The sequence below is a fragment of the Castor canadensis genome, chromosome 8 (assembly GCF_047511655.1).
Source record: "Castor canadensis chromosome 8, mCasCan1.hap1v2, whole genome shotgun sequence".
Taxonomy (NCBI): domain Eukaryota; kingdom Metazoa; phylum Chordata; class Mammalia; order Rodentia; family Castoridae; genus Castor; species Castor canadensis.
In genome coordinates this window covers 111,535,107-111,562,944 of record NC_133393.1, presented here as the reverse complement: position 1 = coordinate 111,562,944, position 27,838 = coordinate 111,535,107, and the positions used below count along the sequence as shown (strand labels likewise).

General features: G+C 33.6%; 1 protein-coding gene across 2 annotated transcripts in view; it reads left to right on the top strand.

The window, feature by feature from the left end:
• Positions 1 to 27,337, top strand: part of Zfc3h1 (zinc finger C3H1-type containing) — a 52,614-nt gene extending 25,277 nt beyond the window's left edge. Inside the window, exons 10-35 of one of the 2 annotated variants that reach the window (XM_074083924.1) lie at positions 61 to 198; positions 902 to 1,023; positions 1,420 to 1,569; positions 3,533 to 3,707; positions 4,088 to 4,219; positions 4,783 to 5,325; positions 5,429 to 5,538; positions 6,501 to 6,632; positions 6,741 to 6,862; positions 7,783 to 7,884; positions 8,224 to 8,343; positions 10,283 to 10,466; positions 11,814 to 12,000; positions 13,808 to 13,996; positions 14,723 to 14,960; positions 17,752 to 17,857; positions 17,943 to 18,141; positions 18,667 to 18,761; positions 21,949 to 22,062; positions 22,329 to 22,433; positions 22,589 to 22,730; positions 23,691 to 23,791; positions 25,222 to 25,323; positions 25,966 to 26,005; positions 26,270 to 26,332; positions 26,463 to 27,337. In XM_074083924.1, the coding sequence (XP_073940025.1) occupies positions 61 to 198; positions 902 to 1,023; positions 1,420 to 1,569; positions 3,533 to 3,707; positions 4,088 to 4,219; positions 4,783 to 5,325; positions 5,429 to 5,538; positions 6,501 to 6,632; positions 6,741 to 6,862; positions 7,783 to 7,884; positions 8,224 to 8,343; positions 10,283 to 10,466; positions 11,814 to 12,000; positions 13,808 to 13,996; positions 14,723 to 14,960; positions 17,752 to 17,857; positions 17,943 to 18,141; positions 18,667 to 18,761; positions 21,949 to 22,062; positions 22,329 to 22,433; positions 22,589 to 22,730; positions 23,691 to 23,791; positions 25,222 to 25,323; positions 25,966 to 26,005; positions 26,270 to 26,332; positions 26,463 to 26,600 (3,849 nt within the window). In that variant the 3' untranslated portion in view covers positions 26,601 to 27,337. Of the gene's footprint in view, positions 1 to 60; positions 199 to 901; positions 1,024 to 1,419; positions 1,570 to 3,532; positions 3,708 to 4,087; positions 4,220 to 4,782; positions 5,326 to 5,428; positions 5,539 to 6,500; positions 6,633 to 6,740; positions 6,863 to 7,782; positions 7,885 to 8,223; positions 8,344 to 10,282; positions 10,467 to 11,813; positions 12,001 to 13,807; positions 13,997 to 14,722; positions 14,961 to 17,751; positions 17,858 to 17,942; positions 18,142 to 18,666; positions 18,762 to 21,948; positions 22,063 to 22,328; positions 22,434 to 22,564; positions 22,731 to 23,690; positions 23,792 to 25,221; positions 25,324 to 25,965; positions 26,006 to 26,269; positions 26,333 to 26,462 lie in introns of both variants that reach the window. The other variant, XM_020178987.2, reaches the window with a different exon arrangement.
• The last annotated feature ends 501 nt before the right edge of the window (positions 27,338 to 27,838 follow it).

Here is a 27,838-nt window from a genome sequence, read left to right as displayed (position 1 = left end):
TAGACCCATGAAATGAATAAGCATGCTTTTGTTATCGTAACAAGTGCACTGTCTTTGTAGCTTCCAAAGCATAAATCAGTGGTTGTAACTCTAAATGATTCAGATGATAGTGAATCTGATGGAGAAGCTTCCAAGTCAACAAATAGTGTTTTTGGTGGATTAGAGTCCATGATCAAAGAAGCAAGACGAACTGCTGAGGTAAGTGCGTAATGAACAGTGAAAAGAAAGATGATTTGTTGGCAGTCTTTAAAGGTTTGGGTTTTGTTTAGAGTTAGGGATTTTTTTTTTTCCTTCTTTTTGAGACAATCATTTTATAGTCCAGGTTGGCCTTAAACTCATGATCTTTCTGTCTTCGCTTCCCAAGTGCTAGGATTTCAGGAGAGCACCACCACATTCAGCTGAGTTAGGGATTTTTAATACAATGATGTTCAGAAAGTTTTTTGTGCAATTAGTACTTTGTATAATGAAACATGTATAAATTCGGATAGATTTTTACTAGTAAAAATCCACTCTTTATTCGTGTTTACAATTAGCTAGTCTTTTTCAAATAGTAAAACTGGGTGAATAATTCTCCTGTGTAAGTGTTGTTGGTTTTGAATTATGTTCCTAGAAAATAGTTCTTACTAAGGTGTATGATTTAAGTAAAGAATCATTTTTCCTATTGCAACTGTTTAGATATGATTTAGTTCAGTGATTTTCAAACTATAGGTCTTGACTGTTTGGGGGATTATACAATTAATTGGGTAGTTTACAACCGGGACTGTTTTTAAAAACTAGGAATGATGGGGATAATTCAATTATTTCTAAATATATTACTATACACCGGGTGGTAATGCAAAATACAGTCTTAGTATGGAGTTTTTGAAAGCTATTAAACTGGTTGCCTTCAAATATTTTTTAGCAAGCTTCAAAACCAAAAGTACCTCCAAAATCTGAAAAAGAAAATGATCCTTTGCGAACACCTGAAGCTTTACCTGAAGAAAAGAAGATTGAATATAGATTACTAAAGGAAGAGATCGCGAAGTAAGTGGCATTTATGGTGATTTGCTTTAGAGGTAGGTGCTGTTTACCAGACTTCATTGTTGTTTATATAAGGGTTTATTGACACTGGATGATGAATGATGTTGACTTAATCCTAAATGCATGGTTCATGTTTTTATAACTAATATGGAAGAGGAAGCAGTCACACAGAATGGTGATCATTTGTACAAGAAGGCAGTGAAATATAACTAGCTTAGAAAAAGTTAAAAGTACTTAGAGAAAAACTGCATTATCTACTTTGCCACCTTGGGCTCTGCATTTATCAGTTATCACTATAATTAGTAAATGTAGTAATATATTTATTTTATGAATAAAACACATGCAGAGAAAAATAGTTTGAATTAGTCTTTGGCATAATACATTTATATCTTCTTCTAGTCGTGAGAAACAGCGATTGATTAAATCAGATCAGCTGAAGACAAATTCATCATCCCCAGCAAACTCTGATGTGGAAATTGATGGAATTGGCAGAATAGCAATGGTTACTAAGCAGGTTGCAGATGCAGAAGCAAAACTTAAAAAGCACAGGTAAGCCTCATTATCTGATTAAATACCTCCTGTATCTAAATGGTCCTATATTGGAAGGATGTGTTTTTGTAGTGCATGTCATTAACAAGCATACAGATGACAAATTCTTACACTTCGTTGAATTATAACAGTCTTTAATTTTATTGAATTATACATTTATGTAGAGTAATATTAATTTTTTAAATTAAAAAATCAAGCCTTCAAAGGAAAGTTGTCCACTTCTGATTAATATGTGGCTTATCCATTGTCAAAAATATGAAACCCCTGTTTTTGGAATTTCCTTAAATCCTCTAGGATGTTTTTAAAAATACCTTCATTGAAGCATATTTTTATTGCCTTTGATTATTGGATATCGACATTACCTAGTTTGATCAATAAGACACATGGTTAAACTGTGTTGTTACAAAGTGTGATTATTAGGTTATGATCATAAACTTCTTACATGTTTGGAGAAATTTCTGTGCTGTTGGAGTAATGTTTGAGAATTTTGAAAATATGTGTGAAACCTTACAGGATGAACATATTGAGATAGAATTCACTTGAATACATTAACATATATTTGATAAAAATAATTTATAAGTGTACTTTTTTCCTACTCCAGCCACCCTGAAATCATAAGATGATAATGAGGAAAATTGTCTTAGTTGCCCTCAACTGAGCTTTGTTCTAGTAGTCTACTTTTAGGTCTACAAATATGGAGGGATGAGTATAAAAATAAAAGAACATTTTAGTAACTGACTAGTTCTTGACCTTTAAACCATGATGGCAAGAAATGATTACTATAATGAATTACTCTTAATATTGAAAGCAATTATTGATAATATTTAATCAATTTAAAACAAGTTTCAAAAGTTTATTTATTTGTAGTTAAAAAAAAGGAGTAGATGTGTACAGCCTCATTTCTGACATAGTCACCGTGGTATTTTTATAAATCATGAAAAAGAATGTAATTTTGGGTGTTTTTATAAGGCAATAGAGACATCTCAAGGAGCTTTTGAATCTTAGGGCTTAAATATACAGACCTGTTCTGTTTTCCATTTTTGAACAAGACATTAGATATTAAGTGTTCTAAATAAAATAAAATGCATTTTAAAAGCTTACAAGTATATCCAATTTTGATCATTTGTCTTGTATTAACTACCACATTTCATTATATCTGTGATGTGCCGTCATTTTATATACTACTAAAAGAAAAATGCTGGGCTAGTGAGTGATAGAGCCTGCCTAGCAAGTATAACTCCCTGAGTTTAAGCCCCATTATTACCAAAAGTTAAAAATAAAGTGTCTTTAGAAACTCATTATGTCTTTCTATCCTCCATCATATCCCACAGTCTCTGTGTTTTTGACTTAGTCTAATGGTAGTAATTGTGAGTGTTCAAATCTTCTTCTTTCTGTACAGATGCTTCAGTTTTATTACTGATCATACTCACTAGTTTTAAAGATCCAAAATCCTATAAAAAACAAAAAGAAATGAAAAAGGAACAAACAGAAAAGATTCAAAATCTTTTAAATTTATTTACATCCATAAACTTGTCATTTTGTCTTGTTTTTAACTTCTCAGTTCTAAACTTCTGTATGTATGAGTTAATTAAGTGTGCTGAAGTATGTTCATTGGGTGTTTGTATATTATGGAGTATTATAAATGAAGCTAAGTGTAGCTACTTTCTCAGACATGATTCAGGGTCCATAGGGGATCAGATTCAGCTAGCATTCAACATTTACTATAAGATTTTCAATTGTGATTCCCATTAACTCAGGCCTAAATTATTATTTTTTTAAATCAAACCCATAGTTGCTTCCATAAAATGAGTAATTGTTGATTAGAATACCTGTATGATTGATGAATGTAAAAAATTCTTCCTCTTCATTTCTTACTTGTATGTCATAGATTTTTTTTTATTTCAATGGTGTCAATTCTGCTAGTTTAGAAAACATTAATAAGAATTTATTATTTCTCACTTAGGATTCTGTTGATGAAAGATGAATCTGTTTTAAAGAATCTAGTACAGCAAGAAGCTAAGAAGAAAGAGTCTGTTCGAAATGCTGAAACAAAAATTACAAAACTTACAGAACAGCTTCAAGCAACTGAGAAAATTCTTAGTGTTAACAGAATGTTTTTGAAGAAGCTTCAGGAACAAGTAATTTCCTTTATATGGGGGGGTGGGGTGGAGGGTTACTGGGGTTTGAACTCAGGGCCTCATGCTTGTTTGGCAGGCATTCTTACTGCTTGAGCTGCCAGCCTTCCTTTTTAAATTAAAATACTGTGCGTTTGATCCTGAGTTCAAACCCCAGTACTGCTTCCCCCACACACAAAAATATATTGTAGGCTCATTTTTACTGTCCCAGTTTTCTATAAGAATGAATGAATGAAGCCATCAAAATATGTGTTGTAATCTTTACTTTTTTGTTAACACATAATAGAATTTTTTTCAGTTAGTCAACTTAATGCTGTTGTGTTTGAGAAGGTATTTCTTCTTAGATTTTCATTTATGTCTTCTGAATTTTTTTGCATTTTCAGATTCATAAAGTTCAACAACGTGTTACAGTTAAGAAAACTTTGACACTGAAATATGGAGAAGAGCTTGCCCGAGCAAAGGCAGTAGCTAGTAAAGAAATAGGAAAACGTAAACTTGAACAAGATCGCCTTGGAGTAAGTTGTTTATAGAAGTATTTTTGGAAAGCAGAAGGTGTTTATAATACTTTATAGGCTAAAAAATGTATAAAGTAATTAAGACTTTTCTCTGCAAAATCAAAGCAAGCCGGCACCAGTGGCTCACGCCTGTAATCCTCACTACTCAGGAGACAGAGATCAGGAGGATCACTGTTCGAAGCCAGTCCAGGCAAATAGTTTGCAAGACTCCCCATCTCAAAAATACTTAACACTAAAAGGCCTGGTGGAGTGGCTCAAGGTGTAGGCCCTGAGTTCAAACCCCATTACCACAAAAAAAAAAAAAAAAAGCAAGTAAGATTAAAGCTTTGTTTTTAAATGACATCATATTTTTTGATACTTTTTTATTTATTTTGATTTGGCTTTAGTTTTTTGTAGACTATAGATTAATTAGCAAAACTTGTGGAGATTTATGTTAAACTGTTTTGTTTTACTTATTAATATAGTTTTGTAAGGTCAGCATTATATTTGTGTAGTGATAGCACAGTTAATATGAGAAATTGTGAAATCACAGTGCTGTGAAATACATTATTTTTCTCTCCCAGCCAAACAAAATGATGAGATTAGATAATTCTCCAATATCAAGTCCAAGAAAGCATTCAGCAGAACTAATTGCTATGGAAAAAAGACGATTACAAAAGCTTGAGTATGAATATGCCCTGAAAATTCAAAAATTAAAAGAAGCCCGTGCTCTTAAAGCAAAGGAACAACAAAATATCACTTCAGTTGTGGAAGAGGAATCTGAATTTTCCTTACCTCAACCCTCTCTGCATGATCTGACGCAAGATAAATTAACTCTGGACACCGAAGAAAATGATATTGATGATGAAATTTTGTCTGGTTCAAACAGAGAACGAAGAAGGTCCTTCTTAGAATCTAATGCTTTTACTAAACCTAATCTTAAGCACACTGATACACCTAACAAAGAATGCATAAACAAATTTAGTAAAAGTACTGTAGAAAAACCAGAACTTTTTCTAGGGTTAAAAATTGGTGAATTGCAAAAATTATATTCAAAAGCTGACAGCTTAAAACAATTGATTTTAAAAACCACTACAAGCATTACAGAAAAGACTTTGCATGGTCAGGTTAGTGAACATTTCATACTCCTTACAAAATCTAGAATTCACTTAAGCCTTATTTGCTTATAAAATTATTGTGCTTTTGGTTTTTGTTTTTTTTTTTTTGCAGGAGATTTCAGTGGATGTGGATTTTGTTACAGCACAAAATAAAATTGCAGAAGTGAAACCATGTCCTTTTAGACCCTACCACAGTCCTCTTCTAGTTTTTAAGTCCTACAGGTATAAAAGAAAGATTCAATCAGCTTGAATTTTAGGATGTCTTTTTGTTTCTTAATATTTCACTTTAAATATTTGATGATAATGAAAAAAAGCAGTTGAGTCATGGTTGTTGAAAAATAGACTTGTCCTTTTAAGGAAAATAAATAAAAATAGGTGTCTTGTTATTGTACTCAAACCATATCAGAAAGTGAGGGTTAGCTTGCTCTTGGACTTAATCATTTCTTATTAAATTCCAATTTCTGGCTGCTGATGGATGTGGGGATTCTGGATTTCTGTTTGTTAGGGACTTCAGGGGAAAAAAAATCAGAGCTTCATGAAGATTTTTAATTTTGAGTTTTTAATTTTACTACTTTTCAATCTAAGGAGTGCATTAGCCAGCTTTTATGAAGTTAATTTAGATATTCTCAGGTGATTTAACTTTGTGGGAGGTTGTCCTACATTTTTAGAATATTCAAAATTATGATACTGTTACTTAGGAATGATTTTATGATAAAATTATTAAGTACCTACTGGGTAGAATAGACTTTTTCCCTAGTTTTTTTGTGTAGAGTGGTAATGCATTATTAGCATTTTTATCAAGGTGAAAAGAACACTACTTTTAGAAAATATCACGGGGTAGTTTTGTTTTTACTTCAAATATTTTTTGGTTTTTTTTTTTTTTTTTTAGATGATTTCACATGCAGCCTCAAACCCATGATCCTCTTGCCTCAGCATCTTGAGTGCTGGGATTACTGGCATGTCCCACCAGGCCTAGGTTTCCATTTCAAATCTCTTATGTTCCCAGTATAAAAGTAGCTTGTTTCTATCACTTGATATTGTGGCAGTTTTTAGAGTTACTTTTGTACTAATTTAATTAGACAAATAGCTTGAAGCATAGAAATTTTAACTGAGAAGGAAAAAAGTTTTCTAGTTTTCAGAGGAATGTTTATAGAGCATAATGTGCCTGTCCATTCTCTTCTTAGATTTAGTCCATACTATCGAACCAAGGAAAAGCTTCCCCTAAGCTCAGTATCATACAGTAACATGATTGAACCAGATCAGTGTTTTTGCCGTTTTGATTTAACAGGAACATGTAATGATGATGATTGTCAGTGGTAAGTAGTATTCATTTGTGAATATCTTATAAGTTAAAAAAAAGGTTTTGGCTGCTTAACTTTGATATGTATGTGATTATCTTTTTTGTGTTGTAATTTTTATTTTAGGCAGCATGTACAAGACTATACACTTAGCCGAAAACAGCTATTCCAGGACATTCTATCATATAATCTGTCTTTGATTGGTTGTTCAGAAACAAGCACTGATGAAGAAATTGCTTCTGCAGCAGGTTTTTAAAGACTTCTTATTCTCCCCCAAGTGAAAACTTGAATTTAGGCAATTAAAAATTTTTATATACAGCTGTTGATGTCTTTAAATTAAAAAACTATAATAATTCAATATATTCAGCTATGAAACTTTTAACTAGATCTGTTGTGTCCAACACAGTAGTCACTAACTACATGTTGCTCATTAAATTTAAATTCAAATAAAAGCACAATTGCTTTCTCGGTACCAATAGAACAACAAGAGATTTCAGACATCTCTGACGTTGCAGAAAGTTCTTTGCATAGAGCTCATCTAAATAGTTTATTTAGAAAAAAAAATATGAACTTGTTTGTATAGACATTTTACTAATGATTTTAACATAGGGCCTTATTTTTATTTGTTGTTTTAAAAAATAGAAGACTAGAAATTAATATGGCTATGGTTTTCAAATTCTATAATGAAATGACTCTATAAACTTGACATTTTATTGTTTTGTTTTTGTTTTTTTGTATTTTTGGTAGCACTGGGGTTTGAACTCAGGCCCTTGAGCTTGCTAAGCAGGAACTCTTACTGCTTGAGCCACTCCTCCAGCCCTAAACTTGACATTTTAGAAAGCTTAAATTACTATCTATTATTGTGAGCAAATGTCATTAAGCTTTTCCCCAGATTTTAGTTGCAAATAATAATAATAAGTCTTTTTGGAAGTAAGGGAAGTAATATTTATTATATTTAGTGTTATCACACAGTCTAGTTTTCATTTCATCATTCCCAGTTTGGTACCCTTGCCCTTTCAAAGTCCATAAGTGTTATTGACTAGTAAGTGTCATATACCTCTTATTAATTTTTAATGCTATTCTTGGCTTCTGCTTTTTAATTGGCCTCATCTTTGCAATCAGTGCTTTTTTGTTTTTTAAATGATAATGACATTTCTCTTTATTTCAGAAAAGTATGTTGAGAAGCTTTTTGGAGTAAACAAAGATCGAATGTCAATGGACCAGATGGCTGTTCTTCTTGTTAGCAATGTCAATGAAAGTAAAAGTCATAGTAAGTGTGTGTACGTATGTGTGTGTGCGCACGTGCCCACGACCACATGCATGTGTATTTGTAAAAGGGACCTTTTATTTTCTATACGGTAGAAAACTTTTTGATATTTTTTTCTTAATATAAACTATATGTCATTTTTGACGTAACTCAATTAAGTAAACAGTTCAAGTTTGTTTTCTTCCTTGATACTGGGAATTGAACTCAGGGGCTGCTGCTTAGTGTTGTACCACTTCAGATAGGTCTCCAACCCCCTTTCAAGTATTTTTTGAGTAACCCTCAAAACAATAAAAAAAAAATACCTAGTTCTATCAATTAATAGCCTTCTCCTGTTTACTTTAGCACCTCCATTTACAACCTACAAAGATAAAAGAAAATGGAAGCCAAAGTTTTGGAGAAAACCTATTTCAGAGAATAGCTTCAGTAGTGACGAGGAACAGTCTACAGGACCAATTAAGTATGGTAAGAAGTTACTCAGGTTAAGATCCAGAATTACTATATTGTGATGTTCCATCTTTTTTTTTTTGGGGGGGGGGTACTGGGGTTTGAACTCAGGGCCTCATGCTTGCTAGGCATGTACTCTTACCACTTGAGCCACTCCACCAGCTTGATGTTCCATCTTTGACTAAACACTTTGCCAATCTTTGATGCATTCACTAGCCTAGTTTTAGAAAAATAATTTTCTTAAAACTGATATTCATATTTTTTATTTTCTTAAATTTGATGTCATTGGTGTTGGTAATTTATTCACTGTGCAGGATTAATCCTGACATTAAAGGATGTTTTGCGCTCATGGTCCCTACCCAATAAATGGAAGGAACATTCCTTAGTAAATATGACTGTCTCATGTATTGCCAAACATACTTGAGTGGAGTGAGAATAACCATACTGCTCTCATTTGAGAACCACTTCCTGGATAGTGTCCTCCTTAAGAGCAGTTGTTTTTTGTTTTTTGGGGGTTTTTTTGGCTTGGTCTTTGAGTCTCTGTTTTCTGACCTGCTGTAGACTCACAAAATGAATGAATGAGTCCAGTGGTGATGACTCACACCTATCACCCCCAACTACTCAGGAGGCCGAAATAAGGAGGATTGCTATACCAGGCTAGCCTGGGACAGGAGGGTAAAGGGGAAGTTTGTGATTACCCCAACTGAATGGAAAAAAAGCTGGGTGTGGTGATGTATGCCTGTCAATCCTAGCAGTGCTCAGTTTAAAATAGAAGGGTTGCAACTGGGCAGTAGTGGCGGCTCATGCCTATAATTCTAGCTACTCAGTAGGAAAGAATCAGGAGGATCACAGTTTGAAACCAGCTCCTGACAAATAGTTCTTCATGAGACCCTATCTCCAAAAAAAAAAAAAAAAAAAAAAAATCACAAAAATGGGCTGGTAGAGTGGCTCAGGTGGTAGATCATCTGCCTAGCAAGCGTGAGGCCCTGAGTTCTAACCCCAGTACTGCCCCCCCAAAAAAAGAAGGGTTATAGTTCAGGCTGGTCTGGGCAAAAAGTGAAACTCTTATTTTTGAAATAACCAGAGGAAAAAGGGTTGGTAGCATGGCTCAAGGTGTAGTGTCTGCCTTGTAAGCGTGAAGCCCAGAGTTCATGTCCCAGGGGAAAAAGAAAAGAATGAACAAAATAATGCATAAGCACAATTTGCTTTTTTGCTTGGTTTTTTTTTTTTTTTTTTGGTGCTACTAGAGTTCGAACTCTGCCTCATGCTTGCTTGCTAGAGGTGCTCTACTACTTGAGGTGCTCCATTAAATTAACTCTGTTTTGTGTTGGGTATTTTTGAGGTAGGGTCTTAACTATTTACCCAGGCTGCCTTTGAATCATTATCCTCCTGATGTCTGCCTCCTGAGTATCTATGTTTACAGGCGTGAGCCACCAGCACCTGGCTTGCATTGTTATTTCAAGTTTGCATAATGTTTACTAATTTGTGGATTGACAGCACCTAATCCAAGTATATATCAAAGTATATTCTCATGTGCTTATTTGTGTCAATGTAACACTTCTTTAGTTTAGACACGGTTGAAGAAATCTTAACCTTCAATTTCTTAAACTCTGATTTACAAGTAAGTGAATTATCAGATGATATCACTTACTCTTAATAATATAGGGAGACCATGCTTCTAGTTTACTAGCAGAAGTCTATTTACTCCTGTTCTCCTTATGTGATTTTTTTGGGGGAGGGGCAGGGGGATAGTTACTGGGAATTGAACTCAGTGACTTGCGCTTGCTAGGCACTCCACCAGCCCCCTTGATGTAATTTTTAATAGCACCAGTTTTCACTCAGAAGTGTCCAGATTTGGATGATAAGTTACATGCCAGCTTCACCTTAAAGTTATTAATCATTTATTGTATGTCATTAGAATCTTGTAGATTTAGATTATATATATTTTTCCTTATAGCCTTCCGACCAGGGAACCAAATAAATGTTCCAGCTTTGGACACTGTTGTCACTCCAGATGACATTAGATATTTTACAAATGAAACTGATGACATTGCTAATTTAGAAGCAAGTGTGCTTGAAAACCCTTCTCATGTGCAACTTTGGCTCAAGCTTGCATATAAGTACTTGAATCAAAATGATGGGTAGGTGAAATTTAAGTCTTTGTGAAAACTGTTGAACATTTATATTTCTATGTTGCTGTTTTATTTCACATATGGTAATCAGATTTCCTTTCTATTATCAGTGGACTCTTTGGGGATTTGTTTTGTTTTGGTGAAGTTAGAAGTATTTTATTGTTCGAAAGCTATCAGGGAAAAAAAGAAACTATTAGAAAGATTTAAGATTGGGTCTTGAGTTTGTCTCCATGGTTCAGTATATGGGTAACAGATTGTACTGAAGTTTTGAAGTTTTTAGAATTTTACTTTAAAGAGGTTTTAGTAAATTCTGAATGGTAGAAGGAATAATTTTAAAACATTTAAAGCTTATAACCTTCAAATTCTGATGAAATTTTTTTTTTTTTTTTTTTTTTTAGATTTGTTCTTGGTATATATAGCCTAGGTTGGCCTTGAACTCTTCATTGTCTTGCCTTAGCTACCTGAGTGCATGAATCCATGCCTGTCTCTAACTTCTACTTTTTGGTAGTAGAGATAAGCCAGGAATAAGCTTTTTATAGTTGTGATTTTAAAGTATAATTTCATGATAGACTCTGATAGACATATCTTAAAACTTAGTATAAAGTCTTTTAAATAAGGCAGCACTGCAGAATGCTAATAAACCACACATATCTGAATATGGTGCTATTTAAGTTTCCTTATGTGTCATTTCCATGATAATGGGATAAGTTACACTGATTTCTTTCTCAGTCATTTACTGAGTGAAGGACAAAAGTACTGCACGTTATTTCATGAATAAGATCATGCAAGAGAATTATCTTCTCCAAGAGATAGCAAGCCCTTGACCGTTGAAAAGAACAATTACATTGAAAGCTTTGATATTCAGTGCTGGCAGTAGCTGGCCTTGAGAGAGAGAGAGAGTTGTTTAACTTTTCCTGTTTCCAAACAGTGTAAATCATAAAAGGTATTGCTGAATATGGACATAGAGCACATTTGATGTTGATAATCTTAGTGGTTTTATAACACTGTATGTTTTTATCTGTGGTAAATGCTTCCTGAACATCCACTTAGAAAAAGAATTATTGGCTCTATGGGAAATCAAGTCTTTTTTTTCTGCAGTTGTGATTTAAAATCCTAGTTTATTACTCTGTTGTAGTGATTTCTGGCTTCTCGATAGATTCTAATAGAAAGTAGAAATTGCCTCATTTGATTAGCCTTATTTAAATTTTAAGCCTTTTTTTTTCTCAGTTTTTATTTAATTTTTTGCAGTGCTAGAGATTGAACCCAGAACCTTGTGCTCTACTACTGAGCTACAGCCCCAGCCTCTCAAGCACTTAAAACAAACACAAAACCCTGCCTTTTGTTTTAAACACATAGGTTATGTTCAGAATCCTTGGATTCTGCTTTAAATGTACTGGCTAGAGCATTGGAAAACAACAAAGACAATCCAGAAATTTGGTGCCACTATCTGAGATTGTTCTCAAAAAGAGGAACCAAGGAGGAAGTACAGGAAATGTGTGAAACAGCTGTTGAATATGCTCCTGATTATCAAAGCTTTTGGACTGTGAGTAGAAAAGATAACATAGTCTTGTGGCATGTGTGTGTGTTCATGTTCGTAATTCTTTGGGCCACCTTAAATATTGATTATGTACCTTTAATGGATCATATGCTTTTATCTGCATACAGATAAACTTGCTTTCATTTTTCTAGAAACCTCAAAGCCACTTCTCCCTCAGAATTAATTTAGACTAAACAAGAAGAAAAAATGTTTAATGAAGAAGTGATTGTTGTTAACTTTATTGGTAATAAAAAGTACAAAATTACTAAATATTTTCCCTTTACCTATTCCTGTGCAGTTTAAATTTGGGCAAAGTTAAGTGTAGTAATTGCAAAGCATATGAAAGTTTTTTCCTTTTAAATTTCTTCCTTGGCATAAACCTGCTGTGAATGGCAGGAAATATTTTAGTATTTTATTTGTCTTGAGTTGCTTATGAAATAAGCATAGTGTATAATTTCCACTAATATCAGGTACCTTTCTTTGTCAGGATACAAAGATTAGATGAAAAAGAGAATTCTTCTGTCTCTGAGAAAATGGGGCTTTTTTCTTATCCAGACCTAAAATAATTAATCCCCTTGTGAAATAAAACATGTATTACTGAACTTTTCTCAGCTGAACTCAAGAACCATTAGATTCAAATAAGTTTTCAGATGAATCTGTTGCTCCATTTTTTTTTTCCCTTAGTGTTGTGCTGGGGCTTGAAAATCAGTGCTTATGCATGTTAAGCATACATTTACCACTAAGCTGTATTCTCAGCCCCATAAATAGATTATTAAGGTTTGTTTTATTTGTTTTTTGAGATGAGGTCTCTCTGTGTTGGCCAGTCTAGCTTCAAACTCCTGAGCTAAAGCAATCTTCCTTAGCTAGCCTCCTAAAGAGCTGATACTATAGGCTTGTGTCACACGCTCCAGATCTGTCCTTTACTTTCTAACTGAAATTTAAAACCACATAGATTTGGATAACACAGTATCTCTTAATAAATGAACTGCTGGGCACCAGTGGCTCATGCCTGTAGTTCTAGCTACTTGGAGCAGAGATCAGGAGGATTGTGGTTTGAAGCCAGTCTGGACAAATGGTTCCTCAAGACCCTATCTTAAAGAAAACCCTTCACAAAAAAGGGCTAGTGGAGTGGCTTAAGGTATAGGCCCTGAGTTCAAGCCCTAGTACTGCAGTCAATCAATCAATAATAAAAAATGATCTGGTTACTGTAACTCATAGTCACTGAACTGAGGTGATGAATAGATATGGATGGTGAAGGATGCTTGATTTTTTTTTTTTTTTTTTAAAACCTGGAAACTTGTACCAAAGTTGATGGTACTGATCTCCACAAAATTTTTTACAGCATGAAATATTCAAAAGATACAGTATTTTTCCTTAAAGTTGTTTAGTGTTTAATGTGTTGCAAAACATTTTGCAATACATTGGTAATGTAGATACTTGGAAGTTTTACAAACTCACACACATAAGCAATATGAATTGTATGTGATCATAAACATAAACTTTTGGGTATCCATCAGTCTTGCTGCAGTTTTCCTATTGATTCAGGGAAAGAAGAGATAAAATTGCTTCCAGTGATGATCTGAGAGTGTATCTGTATTGTTTTAGTTTTCATCTGCTTTTACTCTCCAGTTAGTGATAAGAGGGCAAATCTAGGATATAGTACTAGAAAATAGGTTTATACATTTTTGTAATTATCCTTTTTGCAGAAATTGAAGATTTGATATGAGACAGCTTCTTAATGAAATGTGAAAAATCTATAGTTTTAGTTTATTCCTATAAAGCAGGATTAATTATATGAAACCCTTTTGGACAGTTTCTACACCTAGAAAGCACCTTTGAAGAAAAAGATTATGTATGTGAGAGGATGGTGAAGTTTCTCATGGGAGCAGCCAAGCAGGAAACATCAGATATTCTGTCCTTTCAACTTTTAGAGGCTCTTTTGTTTAGAGTTCAGCTGCACATATTTACTGGAAGAGGCCAAAGTGCACTTGCAATTTTGCAGGTAAACATTTATTATCATATTTAGCCTCACAGTGGAGAACATTTTTTTAAAGGTCAGAGACATTATGGGTAGCATTGTTTAATGGTGAGAGAGCAGTTTTGATTTGGGTCCTTGTTTTCACTTACTAGTAAGTGTGACTTTATTACCACATTAACTTGGGTCAGGATACTGTCGTTTTATAGTAGTAAGGTTTAAGTGGAAAGTATGTATGTTAGGTATGCATCAGTTAAATTTCAGAATCCAAACTATAAAAGAATCAGTACATAATAAATTATCTTTATGGCTGCAGGTTTTGGAGATTTTTTTTACTGTTGTAAAATGGGTTTATATATTTTTGTAATTATCTTTTTGCAGAAATTGAAGATTTGATACGAGACAGCTTCTTAATAAAATGTGAAAAATCTGTAGTTTTAGTTTATTCCTATAAAGCAATATTAATTATATGAAATCCCTACTTACTAGATTTTAAGTATCAGGACATTTAAAATGTACAAATACATGCAGTCTTTATTCATTAATTATGTCATAAATGTTCAGGTAGTAAAATTATGCTAATCTGGTGTTGATACTTCAATAAACTTCACTAAAAAATTAGTGACTTTCAAATTTTTCATTTACTTAAGAACCTCTTAAAAGAAATTAGTTTTATTCTTTATATTTGAATCTTACTGTGAATAATAATCATCTTTTAAAAACACTTTCAGATTATTTTTTCATTTTACCTAGAATGCATTAAAATTGGCTAATGATGAAATAGTAGCTGAATACCTCAAAACAAATGATCGATGTTTGGCGTGGCTGGCCTACATACATCTTATTGAGTTCAACATTCTCCCTTCAAAATTTTATGATCCATCTAATGCTAATCCTTCAAGAATTGTTAACACAGAACCATTTGTGATGCCATGGCAAGCAGTTCAAGATGTAAAGACTAATCCTGATCTTTTAATAGCAGTTTTTGAAGGTAAGTATCATGTTTGTAAATTACAACATCAGCTTTACAAATTACAACACAAGTATTTAGAAGACTAATCTATTTATCATGATTCTTCAAAATTAAATGGAATAAACTTATGTATTACAGATTGTATTTTCAGTTTATTATGTAACCATTTAAATGATTGAATCAGATAAGATGGGCATTGACATCCATGAAAACCAGAAATTGAACTACATTACATGATTTATATTTCTGATTATGGCAAAGGATATATAGATAATATAAATTACACTTTGGAGGGGTTCACTGAAACAGAGGACTAGGTGTACTTGTTTGGTTTACCAATTGGTGAGTTTGATTGTTATTATATTCTAAATGATACATCTGCTGTTCATAAAGCCTATTTCTTCCTAAGAATAAGTGTAAATATAAGTGTACAGTCTAGTCAAAAGATAAAATCTGAACTGGGTGTGCTAGTGTATACTGTAATCCTAGCTTCTTGAGAGGCAGAGATTGGGAGGATCACAGTTTGAGTGGTTTGGACATGACATGCCTGTCCAGGCCAAAAAAAAAAAAATTAGCAAGACCTCTCAAGAAATTGGCCAGGCATGGTGGTCCAAGACCCTACTAAGCACACAGCCCTGTGTTTAAATCCAGTACCACCAAGTAAATAAAATCTATACATTTGACCCAATTATTAAACATACAAGACTATTAACTATGTATTAGTATATAGTATAAACTCATATGCTGGAGAAGAAACTAGGATCTGTGGTTTATATTGTTATTTGATATAGGCTATGAACCAAAGAGAAGAGATTTTTGTAGGTTGGCATGATTGAAGAAGACGTCATAGAAGAATTGGGACTTGGAGCCGTACCTTGAAGCAGAACTATAATGTGACATAGAGAGCCTTCTCAGAGATAGGGACCTACCTTGTCTTATTTATCTCTGTCTCTCTTAAGGACCTATGATAAATTCCTGCAATGTAAAGTGTATTAAGTAAATGTGTGCTGAGTATCACAGTGAAGAGAGAAAAAAAAGGACATTCCTGTCAGGAGAGCTAAGTAAAGAAAGAGCAGCAAGTTGATAGGAGTTTATGCAGTAAATTGCAAAGGGAATTTGAAGAAGGGAGACGCCTTATCAAAGTAGAGATCTGTGCTAGAAAATAGGATTAAGCTTGATAAGTGAAATGATACCAAATTTTTGAGAACTTTGAAAGTGTGGTAGACTTCATTGGCAGTAGAGGTTTTTTAAGAAAGAGAACTTGTTAGAGACATTTTAAGTTATTACAAAGAGATGTGGTGAGAGATAGAAAAAATATCAGGGGAGAAGAGAAGGAATGATCACAGGTGATTTCTAGGTTTTAAGACCAAAAAAGGAAAATGACATTAATAGAAATCAGGGATAAGTTGGAAAGACTGATTGTGATAGTGACCGTATGTGTAGATGGCATTTGGTCACCCAAGTAGAAATGATTATTGGCAAAAGGACCTTAAGTGAGTAATTACAGATAGATAAATGGATTTGAGAGCTATTAGCATAGAAGACATAGAAATTACTGTATTACAAAGTACTTTATAGTTTCTTAATGTGCTCTCAAAGTAAATTATTCAGTACAGATTGAAATTTGCTCAAAATCTGAAATGCTCCAAAATCTAAAACTTTGATTGCTGATATGATGTCATAAATGAAAAATTACAACTTTTGACCTCATGATGGGATCACAGTAGAAACATAATGTACACTAAAAATATTGTATAAAACTACCTTCAGGCATGTCTATAAGGTATATTTGAAACAAGAAATTTGTGTTTAAACTTAGTTCTCCAAGATATCTCATATATATATATGCAAATATTGTAAAAGCTGGAAAAAAAAATCCAAAGTCTGAAATACTTCTGGTAGTTAGGACTAATAACCTGTGGGATATTTTCTCTGGGGGAATGAGATTTCAGAGTACAGCAGTAAGGAGTGAAAAGAGAGACTAGAGTCTGTGATGAGACTAAGAGGAAATATAGTCTCTTAGAAGCACAGGCAAGAAGAAATTAAGAAGAGAAAGATTTGGGGATGTGGTTCAAAGATAGGGTGCTTGCTTGGCATGAGCAAAGCCCTGGCTTTGATTGATCCCCAGTACCACCACAAAAAGGTGTATGGGTGGGAGAGAGCATCATTGTCACATGCTAGCCAAATAAAATGTGAGTAGATATGGTGAGTCTTTAGGTTTGGTTAGATAAAAGTCCTTATAAGTAAAGTTCAAGATTTCAATTTTAGAATGATGGCATTTAACTCTGCAGATCTAGGAAGTGGTACCGCCATTGGGGAAGGAGGCAATGGTAACAGTTGTACAAAGTAAGACACTGTACCATTAAGAAACCCTAAAATCAAGTGAGGGATTCTATAGGTGGGTGGGGAAGGGGGAGTGTGTTTTGAAGGACAAAGAGAAGGATCTACTTTAGCGCAGCAGAGAAAAACCTCCTTTGTAGTGTGCAGGGAAAGATTAAAAGAAATTCATTCTGTGATTCTTTTTGAAATGAGTTTTAAGGAATTTAGGATAATTGCAGACACTTGTTTAAGTGAAAACATTGATAGAGATGGGAGCTTATATGGGATAGTTCTGTTCTTACCAGCAAAGTGGGAGTAATAGGTTCAATTTTAGAAGCATGGAGATACCTGAAGTTCAGTAAAGACAAAAACGTTGATGAGCGAGCAAAGGAATAGGTCCTCTTTTCCCAGTGGTCTCTTGGGATTGATGTAACACAGTCAAATAATTAACTTTGTGTTTAATTCATGTTGTTGTGATATTTTGGGGTAGATGCGGTGAAAGCTTGTTCAGATGAGAACCTTACCACTGAGGAAAGAATAGAGGTCTGCCTTCCACTTTACACAAACATGATTGTTCTGCACCAGCTCCTAGAGAGGTAAACTTAATTGACAAGCAGCTAACCATGTGTTAAAAATTGATCTTCTCAGAAGTGTGTTTAGCCATTCTTTTTTCTTGTTAAGGTATGATGCTGCAGTGGAACTTTGTAAATGTTTATTGGAATCATGTCCCACGAACTGCCAGTTATTGGAAGCCCTTGCTACTTTGTATTTGCAAACAAATCAGCATGACAAAGCCAGAGCCCTGTGGCTTACTGCATTTGAAAACAATCTTCAGAATGCAGAGGTTTTTTATCATATGTGTAAATTCTTCATCTTACAGGTAAAAAGTGACTAACATTCTTCAATATAATGTTTTTATGCCTCAGGTTTCCTTATTAATCTCTCCAAGAAGCATTTCTTGGTCTTTTGCCCTTTGCAAGTTGGGTTAGGTTTCCCTTACTTTCTCTGCTATAGTTGTACCATTGCACTTGTTTTAGTGTTTTGTAATTTTGTTTATAACTGTTTTATATACTACAGGAAGAACTCCTGGAGGGCAAGAACTATGTCTTACTCATATTTACAGCCCAAGCCCCTGCCACAGTGCCAAATTATCAGTAGATAATTAGTGGATGAAATTTAGCCTGTGGTGATATTGCACAATAAGTTGCTAAATGATGAGTTGAATTTAATTGAGAGAAGAAAAGTAGAAGTTAGCTGAATGTGTCCCAGCGTTACCCACTCAATCTCCCATCCACCCAAGAAACTTAATCAAATCAGTAGTTTTTTAAGGCCTTTTCCTCCTTTGAAACATTTTAATTAAACACTATAAGCCTGATATATATTCTCCTTCTTCTTTTTTAAATAGAGTCGAGGCGATAATCTTCTTCCATTTTTGCGGAAATTTATTGCATCCTTCTTTAAGCCTGGGTTTGAGAAGTATAGTAACTTGGATCTGTTTCGGTAAGTTGTAGAACTCTTGATATATAGAGGAATAAGAGAGCATATAGCTCAGTGGAAAGATGATAATTTTTTGTGGGCTGATTTCATTTCAGACTGATTTTATTTTATACTTGAATACCCACTTACTTGACTGTTATGAGGGCAGTAGAATAATAAAATGGAGGCAAGATGGACAATGCTTCTGCATTCTTTGAATTAAAGGAACTATATCAAATAAAGCTTAAGTAACCTTCTTTTACTTGGTTATTGTTAGCTATAGCTCTTAATACTATAGCAACTAATTATTCGGAGGCAGTTTCAATTATTTTTGAGAAAAAAATGAGTTTTAACTTATTTGATGATCTAAAGTAGATTTAAATAATTGGCCTTTTTCTTTTTTTAATTGTACAGAGAACTGCTTCAGTCTTCGAAAAGTTGAATAAGAAGGTTTAGAATTTCTTTTTTCAGCCATAAGTTTTCTCAACAGCTCATTTAGAGCTCTTGTTTTACACTCTTTGTTTGCTTTGCTAAGCGCTCTTGTTCCAACATTAATAGGCCACAACAGATCAGGAAGAATGATTTTGGGGGGAGGCTTTTAATTCTCTTCCCTACCTCCTATTCACCTCTCTGCAGGGGGTGGGCAAACTTTTTTTAAGGACCAGTAAGTAACTATTTTAGGTTTTGTAGGCCATAGTGTTTTAATCACTACTATTCAGCTATGCTGTTGTAGTGAGAAATCATCCATGAATAATTGTAAATGAATGGGCATGGGTGTTTTCCAGTACAGCTTCATTTATAAAAATAAACATAGTTTGCTAACCCTAAGTAAAACAACACCAGAAGGTAAATATTTTTATCATGATTTCCTCTATTACTCCTTGTTAGGAAGAACTGAGAAGACCTATATCCTGAAGTAATTTCTTATGGAAAATACTAATGAGTGAAATTAAAGAATTAGTTTTATGTTAGCAAGTCTAATGCTTGCAAATATTTTTTTTTCTTAAACATTACATTCAAATCCCTACTTCCCCTCTCCACCCCATCTGAGTATAGCTGTGTTATGTAAAGTCAGAGTTTTAAAAATAACTTGCATTTTGTTAAGCAAGTGATCCATCTACTCCAGATTGTTTTTTGGTTGGTTGGTTGGTTTTTGTGAACCTGGCAATTTTATTTGAGATTTCAGATCACTGTTCCTTCCTAGCCCTGAGTCTTTAAGATCTCCTATTTAATTGACATAGTAAGTTTAGTGACCTTCCTGAAATCTTGCTGTTACCACCAGACTGATATTTTAAAAATAAATATAAATAAGATAATTTAAAATGCAACTTAATAGAAAATAATTAAAATATTCTGTAAGGAATTTAGAGATTATTAACCTCCCTAACACCCAATTTTCTCCCTTGTTTAAATTAGAGTGCTTTAAACTCTCAAACTAAAGCAAGGAACTGATTCAAGGCTGAACTAAACCCTACATACTTGCTGGTTCTGGTTTTCCCATGGGCATGGAGGAAAATTGTTTAACTTAAAAGAAGATGCTGTTCCTATCTGCCTTCACTGATTAAAGATCTTCAGATCTTTAATTGATATTAGCTTAATTAAGCAGAATAAATCAACAGCAGTAGAAATTTGGAAATAGGTTGCCTTTAAATCTTCTCATTGTCTGTTTCTAAGTCATCTTGGCTTTATTAAATTCTTCTGTGCAATAGTCTAATTCATAAATTACTAAGATATCCTGTACTTAGTTTATTTAGATAGTACTGACACCCTTGTATGCATAAATATTGTGTTTCCATTAGTTTAAGAAGTCTTTTAGCCAGGCATGCCTGTAATCTCAGCACTTGGGAGACTGAGGCAGGAGATTCATGAGTTCAAGGCCAGCCTGGGCTATATAAAAAACCTTGTGTTAAAAAAAAAAAATTAGAATGACAACAGAGTAGATAATTTTGGGCATTGCTATACTTAGAAATAAACACAATCAGAGTTTATTAGTAGGAGAAGTCAGTGCTCTTAATAAGTACAAAATATTTTTTAATTTTATGAATAGAAATTGTAAAGCAAAATACTTAGTACTGTAATATTTACCTGGATTTGGATTCTGTCAACTCTATCTGACATTTATCTAAAGATGACAGGCAGAAAGAATTAGTAAGATAATTTTCATTCTTTTTAAAATCAATTTGTATGTTAAAAGCATAGCTAGAAAAGTTAATGTGGGAATTTCAACCACTTTGCTGAAGCTAGCCTGATTATAGGTTAGATTTTCTTTTGACCTATGGCAGTTTTCACTGAGGTTGAGCAGAGGGGGGACTAAAATCCTTAGAAGTCTAAGTGGATAACTTATGGTACTATAGCCAATTATGATAAAGTCAGGAGATAACCTGATTTCTAGATGTCCTTTTTCTTGTGTTTACTGCCCCCTCCAGGCTAAGCTAATCCATTAAAACATGTTCCTTTATCACTATTTTAAAATCCAGTGTAAATGACTGTACTAAATTACTGTTTTGAGATTAATTTCCCTTAAAAACATTGTTCTTGAAAGTGTTGGTAAGTATTACACGCATAAATTCAAATACATTGGATGGAAAGCTGAGATAGTCAAAGTCAAATAGATATCTTTACTAATTGGCTTCTTAGAATCTTTAATATTTTAATATGTATTTTGGCTTTTCAAAGGGGGACTATAATTCTCAGTATTTTCCAGCTTTATTTGATGGTGGACCTCTTTGACAAGTACTGTATGGGCCAATATGTCATTGAGTTTACTTTGACATAATGTGTAAAATTTAACCTCCCCATAGGTCCATAGTGTGTTCACGCACAGAGAAAGATTACTCAGATACCAGCTTTTGTAAATCTTTTGGACTTTTCCAACAACAAAGTACAGATTTTGTTTCAGATACTTGGTCGATCTCATTTGTTCTTCTACACTCTTAATTCAATTAGGTGATTTTGGTGACTTGCTTAATATAGAAGATAAAATTTAAAAATTGGGTTAGGAGAGGAGTTATTCATATGGGTATAAAACAGTAAAATTCTGAGTATGTAAGTGATCCTAGAGATGTGAACAAAGATTTACAGTATACACATTAAAAGAAAGTCTCATTTATAAAAAATATTTCAATTTAATTAGAAACTCAGGATTTAAACAAAGTAGTTTTAGTCCATGTGTGCAATATTTGGGTTTTTCTTTTTTTTTTTTTTTTTTCAGGTATCTCTTAAATATCCCAGGACTACTTGACATTCCAGCCTCTTTATGTAAAGGGAATTTTGATGACGACTTGTTTAATAACCACCAAGTTCCTTTTTTGTGGCTGATTTACTGGTGAGACATTATGCCATATGGAAAGAAATTTTGCATATAAGCCTGTTTTTGCTGTCTATTACCAAATTACACACTGTTAAAATTAATTGATATTAAAAGATATTGAAACAAAATTGAAGATATGCTAAGGTTCATTGCATACTAAAGAAGAAACATCTAAAGAAAGATTCCATTGTAATAACATCAGTAATGTTAAAATATACTTTGTCATTCCTTTACCTAATGGAATTGACCTGTAGACATGTTTTCCTTCATTTCTTAAACAGCCTCTGTCATCCTCTTCAATCAAGTATTAAAGAGACAGTAGAAGCATATGAGGCAGCTTTGGGGGTGGCCATGAGATCTGATATAGTACAGAAGATTTGGATGGAGTAAGTTAGTTTCTTTTAAGAATGGGATTTTGGAATAAGAGAATATATGATGGGAAATAGGGTGATCAACTTTTTTGATGGGAGAATTAATGGCTTAATTATTCTAAATTCTAATATTTTTATTTTGACAGTTATCTTGTCTTTGCCAATAATAGAGCTGCTGGATCCAGAAACAAAGTCCAAGAATTCAAATTTTTTACTGATTTAGTGAATAGATGTTTGGTTACAGTACCTGTCCGATACCCCATTCCTTTTAGCAGTGCTGATTACTGGTCCAACTATGAATTTCATAATCGGGTAAGAACTTAATTTTTTTGTTCTTTACATGCTGGTAGAAAACAAACGGGCTTTTAAAATGACATCAAAACTACTGTTTTATATCAAGAGAGCTTTTCCTAGGACCACTTTCCTAGTGTTCCCTATTGTTCTTGCTGATGATTCTTACTTATGCCTTCACAAAGCCTAGGAACAGTGCCCATTGAGACTCAGTAAGAATCAGCATATACTTCGTAGCTGTTCTTTCTGTTAGTTTTTTGTCAAGCAAATATAGCTCTACATAGGGTGTAAGAAAACTGCAATCAGGTGCTATTTAGAATTTTAGGAGTAGAATCTGATTAATGATACGATAAGAGTATCTCATAGGTAATGAAGCAAATAGGTGTATTTTCCACTTGTTTATTTTTGGAGACCCCTTTTGGTCAGAAAATCCTACTAAAGATCAATATAGACTAAAACACATGTGGGGGTTTTATTTTGGTTTTGTTCTTTTGGGTTTTTTTGTGGGGTGGTTTTTTTTTGTTGCTAAGCAGGATAATCAATTATTAAGCTTTGTACTTCTATGCCATTCTTTATCCCAGGATCTCAAACCACTTTATGGACATTAAGTCATTTATGCATGGGCATTCCATGAGCAAGATGTGGCAGATATTATTAGCCCTATGACTTGCCCAGCTATTCAGCAAGTAAAGGTAGACTCAGGAATGAAAACCCGGACTCCTGGCTTCTTGTCAGTGTTCTGTCCATGGCTCTCATCTCTAGACCATGTTTTCTAATTCATATTTGGAAATCACTAATATAATTAATGATAGGAACTGTAACAGCATCATACATTATTATAATTTGTACATCATATTTTAAAGACCATTTTGGTTTTCTCATTAAAACACATAGGTAATTGGGTTTCATGGTTTGTTTGTTCTTTTTTTTTTTTTTTGCATTCATTTCCACCTCCCCTCCCCACTTCCCCAACCTTTACAGGTTATTTTCTTTTATTTGAGCTGTGTTCCAAAGACCCAGCATTCCAAAACCTTGGAACGGTTTTGCTCAGTTATGCCAACTAATTCTGGACTTGCACTGAGGTAAGTAAAAATAAAATTCTTTTGGTCCCTCAGCTCAGTAGTATAGTCTCTTCATATAAAATTATTCTTAAAAACTTGATAAAACGGTCTGTAGTTCCACTGTTTTCTTTTTAATTTCAGAATTGTCAAACCCTATTTAGTAATTCATATAAAACCCAATGTAAATATATGATCACTTAAAAAACAGTTCAGGTTATGAGAGGGCAGGTAATCCAAGTTAAGTTCATCTGTGTTCCCTAAGCATCTGTCCTTAGCCTGAGCATTATAAACAGTAAGCATGGCAGAGGAATATTATTTAAGGGATTTTCATAAGTCAATTAGCATGCATTAGAATCTCCTGGGATGTTCATTTAAATTGTCGTACACTTGAGTCCACAAGCCACCTTTGAAAAGTACTGATGTAGAAATTTCATGTACTCAGTAAAATTTCTGAGCATTTCTTTGTGGTTTCTCTGCTCTGATAAAGTAAACCTACTTTCACTCTCAAAAACTGTACTTTTTAATTTTGAAAAGTACCTTAACGTGCTAATGCTTTGGCTTCTACTTGTGGACTCATTCCCACTGCATTAATTGTATCTTAAGATTACAAGGTTGTTTTATGGTTTGGAAGATACCTAAGGTATTTATCAGATATTCCCTTATGTTTTAAAGTATCTATACTCCACTTGGCATGTGTATGGGAAAAAATAGTATGAGTTTGAAAAAAGTTCAAAGGCTTAAGGTTATAACAAAAATAACCATACTGTTCTATAATTAAACTTCTTAGCAACCATGTTTATCTGCAGAAGCTAATTACAGAAATTTTATTTAGAAACATCATCTTTGATAGAGCATGTGAAATAGAAAATGTGGTTGTGTTTTGACTAGTTTCTAAGATGATAACTATTTTAGAATTTAGATAGTTTAATTTTTGGCTTCATTGGAAGTTACCACTTTGTAGGTGGTCTTTTTTGTGTGTTTTGGTACTTAATTTCTTGTGGTCATCCCTGTCCTTTTTTTTCAGGAGAATAGAGACTTAATAATTATTTATTACATTTACATTTTAGTTCCAGAAATATTTAAAACTCAGTGTTTGCTAAAGAAAACAAAATACCTAGAAATTGCATTAATATATATGTTATTACTTTAAAAAATATGTGAGGTAGTGGGAAGTACAGTGAGAATGCTCTCATCTTCTGTAGGAATACATGGGCCTTATTTTTAATTTGTTGAAGATGAACAAGAGGTCTTGAACAGGACCTCTTGATAGTTTGCATATTCCTGTCCTGCGGAAATTGTCGTGAGAGGCATTCTCCAAATATTTGCTGAATATCCTTGATGGGATTTTACTAACCAAAGTTCATACCTCATCAGACATTCTGCTCATAGAACACATTTGGGCTGCTCTCCACTTTCAATGCTTTGTTCATTTTCCTGAATATACTTTACAGGCTACTTCAACATGAATGGGAAGAAAGCAATGTTCAGATTCTGAAACTTCAAGCCAAGATGTTTACATATAATATCCCAACATGCCTGGCCACCTGGAAAATGTAATGCAACAATCATGTACATGTTTTTATAGCTATTGCTTTTATTTATAAGGTTTGCTCCAGACAGGTAAATCTAAAATGACATTTTTTTTTCCTGGACAGATCTCTAATTTAGATTTGTTTGTGGCACTTGCTGTGGTTTAATATCAAGAGTGAGTGAGTGAGTGCTGCCTCATTAGCAATTGCCTATTAAAGCAAAAAAGGATAGACTTTAGATTTTCCTTGAGGAAAAACACTTAGTTAACAATACTGTTATCAAACAAATGTATATTATACATATTTTAAGATGATCTTCTTTAAAATTTGGGGTTTCTCCCCATTATAGTCTAAATTCTTCTTTCTTCCAACAGTGTTAGTGCCAGGTATTTTTGACTAGTAATTATGAGGTTTGGTTTTTCTTTTTTTCCATGAACGTTATTGATGTTCAAAACACTGGTCTGCTTTATTCTTGTAAAGTTGATAAAAATTGTTGAATTTTTCTTTTCACTATAGGTTACCCTCCTTGGAAGTTTAGCCTGTTACTTTCAGGAAGTTTTGTACTCAGATTCCCACAGTCAGTATTCTGCCAGTGGTGGTGTTTCATTTTGTTCAAAGATATATAAATTTTTCTTTTCCCTTTCTATATTCCTTTGTTTTCCTTAGAGCCATTGCTGCTGAGATTGTTCTAAAGGGACAAAGAGAGGTAAGCCATAATTGAATATCAAATAGGTTACTTTTTTTTTCCTTTTAGCTGTTCTGCCCCTTTTGTTGACGTCTCAGTTTAAAAGGATTAAAGCTAAATGTTAACATTCCAGGAACTCTAAATAAATATTTTGAAACTCCAAAACCCAACACAACCATTTTGTCTTGAATGTTAGTATATTGTAAAGTACCACTCTTTAAACAGATTATGAAGGTATTTCTCTTCATGTTTTCTGATGGAAGTGTGTGTGTATCTATCTTATAGGTCCACCGTTTATATCAGAGAGCCTTACAGAAGTTACCTCTTTGTGCATCACTATGGAAAGATGTAATGCTTTTTATCTTTTATTTTATCTTGATGTTTTTCCTATAAATTTTCTGCATGTGCCATATCCATTGATGTGGTAATGCTCAAAATCTAGCTGTGTCTTACTTCTATGCTTCCCTGTCTTTTACAGCAACTCTTGTTTGAAGCATCAGAAGGAGGTAAAACTGATAACCTGAGAAAACTAGTTTCCAAGTGCCAAGAAATTGGAGTCAGCCTAAATGAGCTCTTAAATTTAAACAGTAACAAAACAGAAAGCAAGAATCACTGAACACTGGGTGCAGTCAGTTCTAAGTCCTTATAATAATTGCCAAATTATTTGAATGATTCTTCAAGATTAGGCTGATCCCTGGCTAAGGTCTGTGTAAGGCAGACAAGCATAATTGATCATATCAAGTCCCCTACAATAACCTGTCCTCAAAACCGGAAGCAATGAACATGATACTCTTCGGTTGGATAAATGAACTTCCTGTTTGGCCTGCTTCTAGGCCCTGCCAGATTCTCATAACATCATGTACGTAAGTATAGCTTCTCAAAGTGACTGACATTTATTTTAATTTTACTTTGTTTTTGGTTTTGTTTTTTTACTTTCCCCTACCTTTATGTTGTGCTATTCCTGATTCACTTGACACTCTCTGATGCCTGAGAGATTCTTGTTTGGGATTTAATTTTCAGGGCTGTGTTTACAGTAAAAAAGCAGGCAGTCCCTTTTAGTTCTTCCTTTTTAAATCTTTGAGATTCTTCATTTCAGGATTTAAAACTTAAGCAGTCCATCTAAAGGAAAGTGTAACTGCCATGGCCACAAGTCTGCTAGTTGCACTTGAATGTTCTAACAGGGTTGTTTATTGCCCTTTCTACGTTCTGGACTCCTTGCTGAGACTGTTTAACTTGAAGATTAAAGAAACTATTGCAAATGCCAGTGCATCAGAACCTAAGAGTGGTCAAATATTATGTGCAATTTTTTGTAAAGAAATTTTAATTTATAATAAAGTTTAACAATTTAAAGAACAGTTAATATTTGAACTGCTTTGTATTAAAATACTACGTTGTAGTATTAAATTGTTTATATGCAAAATATTTTTTAATATAACTTTTTAAAAAATGTTGCTGTCTTTATTCACTTTTCACACACTGGTGGGAAAGGGTTGAAGTAGGAGGTATGGCTATTCCCCATAATGATATCAGTGCTTTCTTACTCTGATGCTATTTTCTCATTTAAAAATAAAAATTCTAGTAACCTTTTAATTAATGAGAAGATGAATCCTGTTCTGAGAACAGTGAACAGATAGTTTTGTACTATCAGTTAAACTCCTTGTTCTCAAAAACATGATGTTCAGGAAGTTTAACTAACTGTATGATTTACCTAGTAACATGCTACCTTGTATTAAATATTAGTACGACCAAATATAAAGGAAAGATGCTTTGGGGGGGGTTGTTTGGTTTGGTTTTGGGTTTTTTGCAGTGCTGGGAGTTGAACTCAGAGCATTGTGCTTGCTGGGGAAGTGCTCT